We start from the raw sequence: 15,765 nt of genomic DNA, 5'->3' as shown, positions 1-15,765 counted from the left end.
AAGATTATCATCACTAGAGCTGTCATGTTTTAAATAGTTGCTTATTCTGTTACAACTGTGGCTTTGCTAGTTTTTTATTCATTTAATTCCAAGAAAAATGAAATAAGCACATCTTACATTAAATAAGTGCCTAGGGTATGCAGAGAATTAGCCTATATAAGTAAAAACACTTCGGGCCTATTTTTTAAAAGATATTTCATCAAACACAAGTGAACACAATTTCTTTAAACTTTGGTGAAACCTCTTATATTAAGGATGTCGAGTTCTCCTTTTTACACTCAAACTGTGATACAATCAGAAAGTTGAGTACAGAAATATAATTGCAGAGAAATAAGAAGCTCCTAGGTGATGTTATTTTCTCTACAGTCTAGTGTGCTTATTATTACTGTGTTGAAAACCTTTGTTCTCAAACTAATAATGAATGTACAGATATGATAGTAACAGTTCTCTCAGAGATAACCTTTAATGCAACCTTTTAGCCCCTTTAGAAGGGATGCACACAGTGATGTTTTTTTCCTAGGCTCAAAGCTGAGTACTCTATCATTTTAATAATCTTTTAGGTAATCCTATGACAATTCTACCAACAAGTTTCCTCAAACAATCCCCCACCTAGCCATCACCCCTATGTTCTACTTGTTTATATTCCCTTCACCCTTTCCTCTCTTATTATCACTGATATCTCTGCTTGTACTTGAAAGTAAAAAGCAATTCCAGATTGCAGCAAACTCAGTGGCCCTGCTCCATAGCTCCTGTAGAAGAGCGACAGAAGGGGAGAAAGGTGAAAGATGTAAAGGATCATCATGGGTTGAGATCAGGCACTACCAGAAGCCTCGCTTGTCTTTTTAAAATAGGCTCGGTGGACATGTTCCCAGCAGTAAGTCTTCACTGGCTTGGAAAACAGATGTACTATTTCACAAACACCACTGTGTTTGAGTTTCTAGAGGCTACCCAGGCCAAGAAGACATCCCTAAAAAAGAAAAAGATACACACAAACTTAGAATTATAGCCTAGGTATGTTTTTTTAAAACTCTGTCTTAAACAAATAGGTTGATAGATATCACCTAAATAAGAATATAAGGGCAATAGGCCTAGAAGTCAGAAGTATAGCCAATCCTAATTTAAAGGATTTGAGATAGGAAATACCAATGCCTTGTTTCGTGGATGTAGATCAGTCTCAGGAAAACTGGGGAAATGGGCAGATTCGGAACTTCTTCCCTTTGCCCCATACTTAGCATTTTATTGTGCTACTTACCACCTATCCATCCTCAAACTCTAATTCATTACCTAAGTGGTCTGGTTTGCACTGACGAGATAAACTATACTAATATTCAGTCACCAACAACTTGATGTGTCATAGTTTCAAAATGAACACGTAGAGTTAACGTGGTAATTGAAAAGTGTGACCTGCTAATCATGTCATCTTTGTCTGTACAGCAAATGTAAGCTCTTTTTAAGGAGGGACACTTTTCTAGTAGCTTCTGTGATCAGACATACATAGCAACCTACTCTACCTAAGGTAAGGTGATACTGATTATATGCTCAGATCCCATGTTATTCCAACAGTTGATTTAGCCATACATTAATTATAAGAAGGGAACTATAAGCTCACCTGCAGTGCTTCACCACGCATTCATTGCTGCAGTACTCATTGTCCCAGTCCTTACTCACAACGGGAGGGTTTTCACAGCCGGACCTCACACATCGAGGCTGGGGTGAAAGTGTCATGGGAGACCCACTCACCAATTCAACATCCATTTGAGAAGGAGACTCAACCTATGAGAGGAAGAGAGCATCAAAGACGGACTAGATTGCTACCTAGCCAGCCAGGCAGCTAGTCAAATTAACTCTGTGATCCAGTGCAGCAACACATGTTACAGTCCCTCACAGGTAGGGGTAAAGTTCCAAAGGAAGGTGAATTCTTGGTCTCACTCCAAATCCAGCTTTAGAATTTTGTCATCCAGACTGACATGATGCTTCCCATCAGGGGAATGCTGGTCATAATGCTAGTGTTTAATCTTAACCTATCACTAACTTTATTCTACACAGAGGAATAATATTCCTCTGAAAATATCAATTCAAAAGTAGGAGTAGAGGTTGGGGTCACCTCAACTAAGATCAGAGGGACTAAGAGAAGATAAACTTTCGAGATCCATAGTTCCTGATTTTGCAGGATGGGGTGGTTTTGTTGTTGTTGTTTTTTTTAATTGTTTCTCATGTTGCTGTATGGCAGAAACCAACACAGTATTGTAAAGCAGTTATCCTCCAATTAAAAAAAAAAATGGCCCACATCAAAAAAACATTGTTTCATTAGTTACAAAGCTAGGATCACAAATAGACCCAGATTTCAAGTTAAAGTAGGGTAAATTGGCATCTATCTCTTTGGAAAGACTCATTGATATGTACTAGCTGAATTTTTCTACCTATATCCCCTACCCATCCCTTTACTTAAAACATAAGCCAAGCAGTCAACGTTTGGCAGAAGTGGAAGAATTTGTCTCTATAGCTTTGGATCCTGGTGTAGACACTTGAAAAGTAACTATGCTTAGGCTGTATCTTTACTTGAATTACAGTATTACTTCTGCTGAGTTAAGGAGTAATCTAGGGCAGAAGGGCCTCTTAATGTTGCTTCTCAAGAACACTACAGAGTATCTTCGCTGGGACAATTCAGTTGTAAGCAAATGTCCTCTATAGGATATTTTGTATTCCTCCTCAGGCATTAAATGCTACTAGCAACTCCTGCTTTTATTGTATCAACCAAAGTGCTTTCACTGATCTAGAGCAAATACCTGAAAACAGAGTCTCACCTCAGGAACTACATCTGTGATCATTTCACAGATTGTCTCAGGAGTGGTCTCCTCCACTGTATGGGTCTCAGGGCTGTTGTTCACAGGCTGCTCTGGACTACTTTCTACAGGTGGTGGAACTAAGGTAGTCTGCATTTTCAGAGTGGGTGGAGGCACAATCTTGACCTGTAGTGGAGGTGGCTGTTGCTGTAGGTTGATTCGAAATTTCTGAGGTGGAGGCTGTTGCATGGCCTGGAGTGGGGGAGGCTGTTGGAGAATGGTTACTTGCTGCTGAGTGGGGGGTTGAGGCATCTGCTGTAATGGAGGGGGCTGTAGTCGGGGTGGAGGTAGTTGCATAGAAGCTGCTGCTGCTGCTGCTGCCTGCAACACCGATCGAGTGACAATCTGGGCTTGTTGACTGGGCTGGATAGTAGCTGTACTGGTTTGGCCAAGTTGGAGACCCCGAGAGGTCACCACTGTGGCTGGGATAACAGTAACCATCCCGCCTTGAGACATAGTAATAGAAGAGGGCAACATCTGTTTGGTAATAATCAACTTGGTAATATTGGGCTGACCCCCAGCCCCAGAAGATGCCTGGTTTGCCACATAGGATGAAAGAGTGGAATTGACAACAATGGAAGGAGACAGGGCAGGGGGCTCTGTTGAGGCTGGTGCTGGAGATGCTGGGTCAGCAGCAGCCACAGGAGGTGGAGAAGGAGTCTGTGATGGTGGCGCTGGGTCCATGTCCACAGTTTCCACAGTGGCCTAAAAGAAGATGAAAAAAAAATCAGGACATTTATCCTCTTTCCCAGGGTATGTTCACCCTAATCACCTTCCAAGAAAAGAATACATTACAGGTGGTAGGTAAAGAAAGAAAGAAAAGAAAAATGGGCAGCCATGTGTGCTACTTGGCTAAAGTAAACAATGACAATATCAAACTCAGAAAGACAGACTGTTCGGAGAGTTTTATGATGGAAACAAATGGGAAACCTGTTATATACTATTAAGCTTTAATACTACATAGTATTAATAGATTCCACAGATTTTTTTGGTGGTATTTACTTCTTATAAATGCTAATAAGCAGCTCAAAAACCTGTTTATTGGTTTAAATATACATCTATCCCAGTCCTCTTACCTGACACTCTTGATTATCTTTATAAGCAGCCAAAGCCTTCAGATACTCTTTCTTGGCAGCTTCAGTTTTCCTCTTATATACCTGCATGAAAGAAGCTCCTTTAAAAGTCCATATACTCATAGAAAAGACTAATAATCCTGTATTATTCATCAATGAAAGACAATTCATCTTAGTGTAAATATTGACAACCCTTCTTAGGTGAATACACTTCTGAAAACTAGTACTCAAGACAGCCTCCATGGCAGACTTGTATATGAAAGTCAGCCAATCAACAGTAGGCTTGCAGAATAACTACACTTCTAAAGCTAATAGCAACTACTGCCCACACTTCTGTAACCAACACAAATCCTGACCCCCTAACTACATGATAAAATCAGTAGTCTGCTTAGTCTGGGATCATGTCTACCCAGTCAGTATATACTCTCCCTCTTAAGGAATGTGGTAAACTGTAATGATGGCCACAATTCTTCCTGTTCTGTGTACCTAGTCTTCCATTAACAAATGAAACCTATTTCCCCTTCCTTTGAATTTGGGCTAGCTCTCTGAGTTGCTTTAACCATTAGAATGTGGCTGAATTGACACAGAGAATTTGGGGGCACCTGTTTTTGTTCTCTTGGAACACTGCTCTAAGCCTGCCAGTGTAAAGAAGTCAGTCTAGCCTATTTGGAGGATGAGAGACCATGCGAAAGAGACCAAGGCGTTTAAGCCAACAGGTAGCACCAACTGCCAGACATGGCAGCAAGGTCATCTTGAACAGCCATATCAGGCTGTTGTTTGTGAGTACAACTCCAGGAATAAACCCAGGTAAGAACACCAAGAAAACCACCTAACCAATTTACAGAATCATAATAAGTAATAAATTACTTCTGTCTTAAGCTACTAAATTTCTGGTGGTTTAGTGAGCAACACATAACTGATATAAATTATCTAATAAATTCAGTTTTTGTTTTAAGATTAAGTAGCAAATAACACCTGTTGAGTCTAGGGTAATGATAATTACACTCATCTGTAATTTCAATTGTATATTTATGTAGTACCACAATTTTCATTTGTTTAATTCAGCTTAAATTTAGGGAGGTTAACTATAGTTCTCAAGTTTATATGAGGCCAATGAAAAACTCCAAACTTGGCTGTGGATTCAGTGTTTTTTATAATAATTTTTATGTAGGTATTTTGGATTCAGTGTATGGCTGCAATTTTTAAGACATATGATCTTGAATCCCATTAATAAAGAGCTGATATTAAACAACATCTGAGAAAGTTAAAGCTTAGGTTTAATCCCCTTGCCTTTTTTTTAAACCAATTTTTACAGTTATTTCGCTGCACCAGGTTTTAGTTGCGGCATGTGGGGTCTAGTTCCCTGACCAGGGATTGAACCTGGCTCCACTGCATCTGAAGCGTGGCGTCTCAGCCACTGGACCAGCATGGAGGTCCCTATCCCCCTTCTTCTTAAGAACTTCTATAACATTGTTCCTCATTATTCGCTCACCTGTTTTTGCTCTTCTCCAAGACTGTCCCACATAGAAGCCACAATTTTTGAAACCTCCCCAAAAGTGGCATTGGGATTCTGTCCCTTGATGGCAGCCTGTGTGTCACGAAAGAATAAAGCATATGCTGAAACTGGTTTTTGAGGTTCATTAGGATCTTTCTTTTTTCTCTTCTTTGGAGCCTTCTGCTTTTTCCCTGCTTCCACCACAACTGTTTTCTGGCTGGGAGGTTGCTGTGAGGAGAAAAGAGACAGAATTATGATGGAAGTATCACATCTGGAGAACTCACAGAAAAGGACTTTTAGATGGGGTAAACTAGTCATAGGAATGGAATTTTCAGAAATGCTAAATAAAAATAGAGGCAAGAGGATTAAGGCTTTAGTAAAGTATGTGAGAACAGATAAGTATGGGGATTGGAAAAAGCATTATAAACTGTAAATTAAGAGGCAGGACCCCATAACCAGGAAAGAGCAGAGAAATGGCAGGGCAGTAGGAGAGAAAACTTAGTAGGATCTGTATGTCAAAGGTTCTATCCCAGTGTAACATGGCAGATTTGATTTTGGCAGAGAATGCCTTACCCTCCGGAATTCCTCAACACCATCCTCATGAAGTGAACTTGTAGGTGAAGGGGTGGTTGAAAGACGATCCTCAGGTGACTGGGCAGGTGGCAGGATGGTGCCACCCCCTAAGCTCAGACCAAGTTGAGAACTCAGTTCTGACTGATCAATGGTGGTCAACTGGCTATGCCCCATCAAGCCAGATGTCATGTCTGTCATTGGTACATCAATTGTAACAGGTGGGTTGGCACTATACTGAGTTCCTATAGAATGATCCAAGTCCTGAGAGAAGCAGAAGGACAAATTAAACAGTAAATACAAAAAACACCACCTTTCCCTTCCCTGCACCTGAATTCAGGACAGTTTATAAACCCTCTGCTTACCCAGAATGCATCATCATTTAAACAAACATCAAATAATTTATCTACATATAAAACATACTAAGCTTTTTAATAAGTAGAGAAATTACAGGTTGAATACTAAGTCACTTATTTGTACTCAAAGGCCTATTCCAAAACAACTAAAAACAGCCAAAGAAGTCTTAATCTTGGACAAGTTCAGATCAAGTAAATCATTCAGTAATCTGGAGATAGTGATGACACACTGGGGAAAGAAAACCTTTCTCCCTGTACCCTCCTAAATAATGGCTGTTAAAGTTCAATGCACAGGCAAATCAGAGTAAAGCCAATGTGAGAAGAGATGTCTGGCATCAAGTGTAATGTGTGTCGATGTGCTGATGAGATGTGCTAGAAGCCCAATACACTGATTTATAACACATATTAATCCACTTAATCCACTCATGGTTCAGACAGGTTTTGAATACACCCCTCAACATACCAGCAATCACACTCATTTGAATCGTAGAATGTGAAAGCCATAATGTAATAGGGAAAAAACTTTTCTTTCAAAAATACAATAAATAATTTTCATTTCAGGGTTAACATTGGACATTTTACAATTTTAAAACATGTTTCAAATAAAATTGATTCAGATGATAAATCTCACTTATTCAAGGGAAGTGGGGTCTTTATTAGTGAGCCTTTAGTCAGAAGAATGAAAAATAAGTAATACCCAAGGGAATTAAGTAGGGCATACAGAGTCACTTGTATCTTCCCTAACACCATGCCCATGAAGTTGGGGAAGCCTGATAATGTCTTGCCCCTTACCATGGTCAAGCCCCCACTCAGGAGCCCCCCGCCCTGCTCCATCAAGCCATGGGTCATGCCCACAGGCATGTCCAACGTCTGGACCCCATACTGGGCTGAAAAGCTGCCATCCTGAGAGGAGGAAGGGTCTGCCAGGTCATCAAAGTGGCCAACCACATCCGAGACAGCCAATGAAGGATCAGAATCCAAGGAGATAGGTGGGATTTCAAATTCCTCATCACCCAGGCTTGGTGTGTGGAAAGTCTGTAGGGAGGGAAAAAAGGAAAAAGATTTAGTGGAAAGAGGAAGAATTGCATACTGCTAAGCGAAGAACGTGCCTAAGTACTAGACATTCTTAGTGTACTTCTTTTCAGCCTGGATCCCATTTTTGTTATCAATATCTTAGGACTTAATTTTAAAAATAAGAATCTTCTTCCTCATATCTTTGGCCATATGTCATGTACAAAGCTGCTAATATCAATCACAGTTTTCAATTCATTTATCTCTTTTCTACCTTTACCATCTTGGTTGTCCTAAATTATTTTGCCTGTTGGTCTAATGAATGATTCTTTCAGCACCATTAGTAAGGACCCAACCTTTAAAACCTGTTTTGTTATGATGCTTAAAATCTGTCTGAAGATTCTAGGATACAGCAATTATTTCATAATTACTACACCAGAACTATTAGACCACAGAAATTCACTGTCAACCACACAATTAGACTTTGTTGTTTTAGGATCCTGTGAAGCAGATCCTAAAAGGAACTGTCAGGGGGACCTCATGGACTTCTAAAATATATGCACTTGAGAGTTTCCTACCTCTTTTCCATTTCAGAAATCATAATTTGTACAAAATTCCCATATGTACAGGACTTTCAGAAAACCCAACAATGCCAGCCAAAATAAGGATAACAGTGAGGAGAAAAACCTTCATAAGAGATATAGCCAGAGGGCAAACTGGTTCTCTAACAGTTCCTGAACATATTCCTGTCTTGCTCTGAACAAGCCTTTCTGCAAAAGAGGAAGAAAAAGATTACTCCAGCTGGAAGACCCAATCGCTTCCTCCTAATCCAACTACAATAATAATATACTCTTTCTACTCAGTGGTAAAGAACCTGCCTGCTAATGCTGGAGACACAGGAGACTCAGGTTCGATTTCTGGGTTGGGAGGATCCCCCAGAGAAGAAAATGGCAACTCACTCCAGTGTTCTTGCCTGGGAAGTCCCACAGGCAGAGGAGCCTGGCGGGCTACAGTCCATGGCTCACAAGTAGTCAAACAGAACTGAGTGACTGAGAGTGCAGGCATGCACTCTGAATGAGGCCACCATTCACAGAGGTAACAGATCAATGTCTGACTTAAAATACATTAAATGCTATGGTTTCTTTTGATACTAAAAAACTAAAAATGGCAACATCTGCAGCAACAGAGTATTAATAACAACAGCAAATAGAGCATTAAAATAAAAGCAAGAGACTTTTGTGTCACAGAGATCTGGGTTCAAGTCCCTTCTCTGCCACTTACTATATGACCTCAAATGGGTTTTCCTAATTTATAAAATCAGAGTTGTAATCTCCTTATATGGTTATTAGGAGGACTAATGAGATTTACTACACAAACGTTAGTCACATGGCCCTGATATATATAATTACTTAGTGATAACATTAATATCCTAATTGTTAGCTTGTCACCTACCCCAGCCAATTATCACAGATTGTTGGAATTTCAGAAACTTTACATTTTATCAACCTGTCATATGACACAATAAATATTAACTGATTCATATGAAATTCAGTAGATACCCACAGGTATTTTTTTTCTTTTCCATAATTAAGTAAGGTATCTCAAGCAGGATTTTAAAAAGGCAGACGAACCAGAGATCAAATTGCTAACATCCACTGGATCACAGAAAAAGCAACAGAATTTCAGAAAAACATCTATTTCTGCTTCACTGACTACGATAAAGCCTTTGACTGTGTGGATAACAACAAACTGTGGGAAATTCTGAAAAAGACACCACCAGACCACCTGACCTGCCTCCTGAGAAACCTGTACGCAGGTCAAGAAGCAACAGTTAAAACCAGACATGGAACAAAGAACTGGTTCCAAATTGGGAAAGGAGTATGTCAAGGCTGTATATTGTCATTCTGCTTATTTCACTTATATGCAGAGTATATCATGCAAAATGCCGGGCTGGATGAAGCATAAGCTGGAAACAAGATTGCCAAGAGAAATATCAATAACCTCAGATATGCAGAAGACACCACCCTTATGGCAGAAAGCGAAGAGGAACTAAAGAACCTCTCAATGAACATGAAAGAGGAGAGTGAAAAAGCTGGCTTAAAACTCAACATTCAAATAACAAAAATCATGGCATCTAGTCCCATCACTTCATGGCAAATGGATGGGGAAACAATGGAACAGTGACAGACTTTATTTTCTTGGGCTCCTGAATCACTGCAGATGGTGACTGCAGCCATGAAATTAAAAGACACTTGCTCCTTGCAAGAAAAGCTATGACCAACCTAGAAAGCATGTTAAAAAGTAGAGACGTTACTTTGCCGACAAAGGTCCATCTAGTCAAAGCTATGGTTTTTCCCGTAGTCATGTATGGATGTGAGAGTTGGACCATAAAGAAGGCTAAGCACCGATGAGTTGATGCTTTTGAACTATGGTGTTGGAGAAGACTCTTGAGAGTCCCTTGGACTCCTAGGAGATCAAACCAGTCAATTCTAAAGGAAATCAGTCCTGAATATTCATTGGAAGGACTGATGCTGAAGCTAAAGCTTCAATACTTTGACCACCTGATGCGAAAAGCTGACTCACTGGGAAAGACCCTGATGGTGTGAAAGATTGAAGACAGGAGGAGAAGGGGATGACAGAGGATGAGACGGTTGAATGGCATCACTGACTCAATGGACATGAGTTAGAGCAAGCTCCAGGAGACGGTGAAGGAAAGGGAAGCCTGGCATGCTGCAGTCCACGGGGTCACAAAAAGTGGACACAACTGAGCAAGTGAACAATAACAACAACATTCTTTAAGAATTCCTCAAGGTTTTTCCAGACCTAGAAAGGATCTCACCAATATCACCATTTTTAATTTTGATAGAATATTTCCAGCTATTAAAACTAGGGAGAGAGTATGTCTGTGAAATTTCTCTGAAATCACACTGGGAAACAGAAAAAAGTTTCCTAGAAGACAAAAAGATAAGTATATCGCTTCATTTCTATATTTTCCTCCTCCAAGAGCCTTACTATTTAGCATGGTAAACATTTGCAATAACACGAGGGAAGCATAAAGAGCACGGGAGCAGACAATTGAGGAAAAACTAAAACTCTCCCTAAGAACTGAACTTTCTTCAGTACACAAATCATACTTTTTCTTATTGTGTGGAAGTTCTTAACTTCAGTCCATGACTCTGAGATTTCAGTTCAAGTTCATGTGAGCATTTTTCAGGAAAAAGAGTATAAAGACTTTTACCAAATTCTGATATAAACAAACAAAAGTTACAGTGACAGGAAGGATCCAGAGAAACATTTATTGTATTAGATCAACAGTTGTAAAATAGTGGTTTACAATTTTTTAAGAAGATACAGGTTGCTTTGGTAAAGCAAAAGATGACCATCCTTTTCTGCTTACCACAACAAATAAGTAAAGTAACTCTGCTGATATGAAAATGATACTATTTGTTAATGAGAACTGAAAAAAGAATAAAAATTCATACAAAAGACCAGTGTTCTACAAAGGACTAGCCCTCATAAACCATCTGGAGTATTCTCATGAACTACAGGAAACACCAAGGAAGCAGAGATTTCACTGTATCAAATTAACAAGGCTTTCTTTCTATGTACCACCCACTGGAATATGGAAACAGCTTTGTTATTCTGCATCCATGGCTTTAATCGTGTTTTGTTTTTTGTTACTTTGTTTCTTCCTTTAAAAAGGAAGAGTAAAATAACTGCAATGATCAAGAATACAGAAGGGGAAACCATGTGTTAGAATAGAGATCTACTCTAAAGCTTTTACTACCACAAACTATTGGTAAGATTATTAGATAATGAACATCTAAAGTTCTTTTATTTCAGTGGACTCACTATATAACTAAATCATAAACTCTAGCTTGTCAAATATAAAACATAAAACTGTAGCAAATATTAAAGTCAAACTAAGTGACGTGGACACAGAAAGAGGAAACAGAAACATGATTTCCCTCCCTTCTCAACTCAACTTTCATTTCCTTCTGTTAAATTCCTGGGGCTTTATGAAGAAGAAAGCAGTTTGGGAATTATAGTTTATAAGCAAGGATTATAAAGGTTTAGCTATCTAGGGAACTAAAAAAATTTAAAATACCATTTTCCTACCTTTTCACATTCCTCCATACCAAAACACACAATCCAGTATTTAAGTAATTTCTTGTGTAGATCATTCATTTTAAGGAAAAGTTCTTTTAATCAAACACCGATTTATTCAACAATACATTGGTCCTATGGATTATTAAAATAGTTTAATTGTTCTTAAAAATTGACATAGTAATGAAAATTTAACTATTTAGTCTGAAATCATTAACTGGTTCTAATGATTACTTAGAAAATTAGGAAAATTAAGGACAGGTATCTTTATGACTGGGGCTTCTCAGATGGCGCTAGTAGTAGAGAACCTGCCTGCCAATGCAGGAGATGCAAGATCAAACACTAGTTTGATCCCTGGATCAGGAAGATCTCCTGGAGAAGGGAATGGCAACTTACTCCAGTATTCTTGCCTGGAGACTCCCATGGACAGAGGAGCCTGGTGGGCTACAGTCCATAGGGTCACAAAGAATCGCAAAGGACTGAAGCGACTTAACATGCAAGCATGCATCTTTATGACTAATTTCCCCAGAGTGCTCAAACTACAATATCATTATTTAAGTGCCAACCTAAACAAGATAAACAGAAAGATTAAACTCCTTTCAGACTATAGAGCTCTCCTAGCTCAAGCAATGCTATTAAAAATGCTAAGCCTGCCTCTCTGGACACTTAATCTTTAAAAATTATTATTTCTTATTTTATTGAGGTATATGTTATGTAGAGCACACAAATTTTAAGTATATGGCTCAATGAATTTTTACATACATTAACACCCAATTATCTACTACCCAGATAAAGATACAGAACATTTCCATCACTCTAAAAGATTTTCTCATGCTCCTTTCTAGTCAATACTCCCTCCCATCAGTACAATGGGTACCACTATTCTGATTTCTATCAGCATAGTTTAGTGCTGTCTATTCTTGATCTTAATTTAAAAAATGAACTCATATAGTGTCTACTCTTTTTTATTTGGCTTCTTTTATTCAGTAATATATTTTTGAGATCACTCAGGTTGCATTGGAGAAAGCAATGGCACCCCACTCCAGCACTCTTGCCTGGAAAATCCTATGGATGGAGGAGCCTGGTGGGCCACAGTCCATGGGGTCGCTAAGAGTCGAACAGGACTGAATGACTTCACTTTCATGCATTGGAGAAGGAAATGGAAACCCACTCCAGTGTTCTTGCCTGGAGAATCCCAGGGACAGGGGAGCCTCGTGGGCTGCCATCTATGGGGTCGCACAGAGTTGGACACGACTGAAGCAACTTAGCAGCAGCAGGTTGCATTTATTAGTAGTTCATTATTTTTTTATTGCTGTGTAGTATTCCTTTTAACAAACCTATCAGTTTATAGACATTTGTTTCCACTGTTTAGCTATATAAATCAAGTTTCTGTGGACATACATGTTTTTGATTAGTATATGCACTCATTTCTCTTATGTATATACCAAGGAGTGGAATTACCAGGTCACAGGACAACTATATTTCATGTGTAGTAGATACTGCTAGTTTTCCAAAGAGGCTGAATCAATTTATACTCTCACCAGCAATGATTAAGAGTTATCTACATGCTTGCCAACTCCTGGAATGTTCAGTCTTTTAAATTTCACCATTATGATGGGTATAAAATGGTACCTCATTGTTAATTGGCATTTCCCTGATAAGTGATGATGATACTTTTTCATATGCCTAGTGACAATTTGGATACCTTCTCTTCTGATGTGCAAGTTTAAATCTTTTGTCCATTTAAAAACTGGATTCTTTATTTCACTCTGCAGAAGTACCTGAATATACTCTGAATCTGAGCCAGATATATGTAATAAAATATCTTCTCCCAGTCTGTGAAGTGCCTATTTAATTTCTTAATGATGTCTACTGATGAAAAGTTCTTAAATTTTGGAAATTCCCTGTTGGTCTAGTGGTCAGGACTTGGCACTCTCAACTGTTTGGGCCTGGGTTCAGTCCCTGGTTGGGGAACTACAACCTGGAGAGCTGCACAGCATGGCAAAAAACAAAACAAAACAAAACAAAACACTTTATTTCAAAGAAGTCCAATTTTTTCAACTTTTTTATGATAAGTATTTTTGTGGACATTTATTTTCCTTGCAAGAAACTCTAAAAATTATCCTTCTTCTAAAGAAAAAAAATTTAATCACCTTCATCTTGTTTTAAGATATACTTGGGGTGGCACACAGTAAGACCAGAAACAACAAAAACCACAAACCAATTGAAATAAAGGAAAACAAACACACAAGAGGGGAAACAAAGGTGAAGAAGTTGTAATGGATAAGGAGAAATGGTAACGATGACAGGGCCCTAGGCTAAAGGAATTCACTGAAATTCAGATATGAACTTCTTGGCAAAAGAGTTTATAAAATTTTTTTTTCTTAAAGTAATAAAAGCAAACACAAAGGATAGACTCAAACCTGGAAAGTTCTTGATGAGGCCAATGTGAAATTTATGACACTCTAAATAAAGAAATTTAAATTGTGGAGACTTGATTCAGAAGAAATTGGTAATGATGTGCTTTCATGTGGATGAGACCAATGTGAAATCGACAACACTCCAAATAATGAAATGAAACCATGAAGATATCACTCAGAAGAAACTAACAATGAGATTGCAAAGCATCAAACAGATTTTGGTTTTATATTATTCCTAAATTTACTGCTCATTTGATTCACACTGTACTTAGGAGTGTAAAAATAAACAGTAATCACAATAAAGTTAAAAAAAAACTAATAACATACCCCTCCCCCACCCCGGCCTTGCCCATCTAATTCTCATACATGAAAGCATTAAGGTTTGTTACTGGATAAGTTCATGAATGCGTGCCAAGTCGCTTCAGTCGAGTCCAACTCTTTGCGACCCTATGGATAAATTCATTTAACAGCAATTGAGAATTCTTGATATAAAAAAAGTGATCAAATGGTTTACGCCAAGTTTGAAAACAATTTAAAATTCTCAAAAGACAGTCGAAAGTTCAAAATTTCAGTTTCAGTTTCTCAAAGACTGAATTTATTTTTGTTCCTTTTCTTCTGCCTTGTCTAAACAAATCATACATATTTACGACAACATTTCAATTAAATCTTTTCCACGAACACTAAAGGACCTTACCACGATCATTACTTCTACTTCACAACATCGTAAGAAACTATTGTTACAATCATTTGACAGCTAGGGAAACTGACACATAAGGGTGAAGTAACCTACCCAAACTCTGAGGCACTGGCAAACAGAAACGCGTGCTCTACTCAATTCCATGTTTTCTCGCAAGTATTTCCTTTCATTCTCTCACTAGCACAACAAGCTAACACTCTGTAAGTAAACATAACCATTAACTTTCTAAAAATCGCTAGGTAGGAGGATTTAATGAAACACAGACCCCTTCAATAGAGTACGGTTTAAGAATGAACACATTCCACAGTTGACATGTTAGGTAAACTCCTGCCCTTTCCCAAATTTCTTTGGCTGAAACATTCTCTCCTTACTGCGATCTCCCATTATTGTACTTGTTTCTCCTCCACGAAAGGAGACAATTTCACTCTGTACTCCAATACAGAATCGCTCTAAAATAGGTTCGCTTTTTCCAGAGTCCTGCTTTTCTGATGACAGCAGTTTTCCTGGCCTTCCGCGTAGTCCTCATAGGCTCTGAAGGCAGCTGCCACTTTTCTCCAAACATCAATAGCAGCCTCCGGTTCCCAACCCCCCGGCCCTGGCATCCGCGCTCTCCTCCCCATCACCCTATCCCACCGCTGCCTCCCACCCTCTCCACGCAGCGTCGGCAACTCATGCTCACCTCGGCCCCTGACAGGAAGGGGTGCGAGGGCCCTGTGATCGTCAGGTAATTGTCATTTCCTCCGGGAAACTGGAAACCAAAAGAAAGCCGCGGGGTTAAGTTAGGGGAAGCAGGGAGTTAGATCGGAGCGACGGATTCTGACCCATACATTATGACAACACCCCCCAAACCCCGCTCTCTCCCCTTCCGTCTGCCGCCGCTCCGCCCGGCTTCCCGCTTCTGCTTCAACCCCGTCAGCCGCGCTCTCAACGCTCAGGAGCCTACCTCCATCTTCACACAACGGCTATCACGGTCTCAGTGAACTCATCACTCCCACCGCCCCCCCTCACACAGGACACGGAACTGCCGTCACTTCCCAACGTCGTGCGTCGCTCTCCGCTGATTGGAAGGAGCGCCTTGGGGCTGTTGCGAGTCAGGCCCGGGAAGGCCGAGCGGACTGACAGGCTAGCTATCGCCTCCTGGAGCTTGGTGGGATAATGGCATGTAGGAGTGTTAGAGGCGTCCCCGGAGGTGG

The 15,765-nt window shown here is 39.6% G+C and overlaps 1 protein-coding gene across 2 annotated transcripts; it reads right to left on the bottom strand.

Moving 5' to 3' along the window:
- Positions 1-58: 58 nt before the first annotated feature.
- On the bottom strand, positions 59-15,582 carry TOX4 (TOX high mobility group box family member 4). Of its 2 annotated transcripts, XM_086322297.1 has the most exons (9): positions 15,516-15,582; positions 15,252-15,320; positions 7,130-7,372; positions 5,985-6,245; positions 5,409-5,639; positions 3,920-4,000; positions 2,805-3,548; positions 1,610-1,773; positions 59-967 (listed from the first exon to the last, which is right to left on the bottom strand). In XM_086322297.1, exons 1-9 carry the CDS (start codon positions 15,519-15,521, stop codon positions 907-909), a joined length of 1,860 nt encoding a protein of 619 aa, XP_086178423.1. In that variant the 5' UTR covers positions 15,522-15,582; the 3' UTR covers positions 59-906. The 2 variants fall into 2 exon arrangements, with proteins under 2 accessions (XP_086178423.1, XP_086178424.1); XM_086322298.1 differs by lacking the exon at positions 15,252-15,320.
- Between the last annotated feature and the right edge of the window lie 183 nt (positions 15,583-15,765).

Source organism: Bos grunniens, chromosome 10 (assembly GCF_055505025.1).
Source record: "Bos grunniens cultivar Pamir isolate PY7600 chromosome 10, Bosgru_T2T1.0, whole genome shotgun sequence".
NCBI classification, from domain to species: domain Eukaryota; kingdom Metazoa; phylum Chordata; class Mammalia; order Artiodactyla; family Bovidae; genus Bos; species Bos grunniens.
This window is presented reverse-complemented; position numbering and strand designations above follow the sequence as displayed.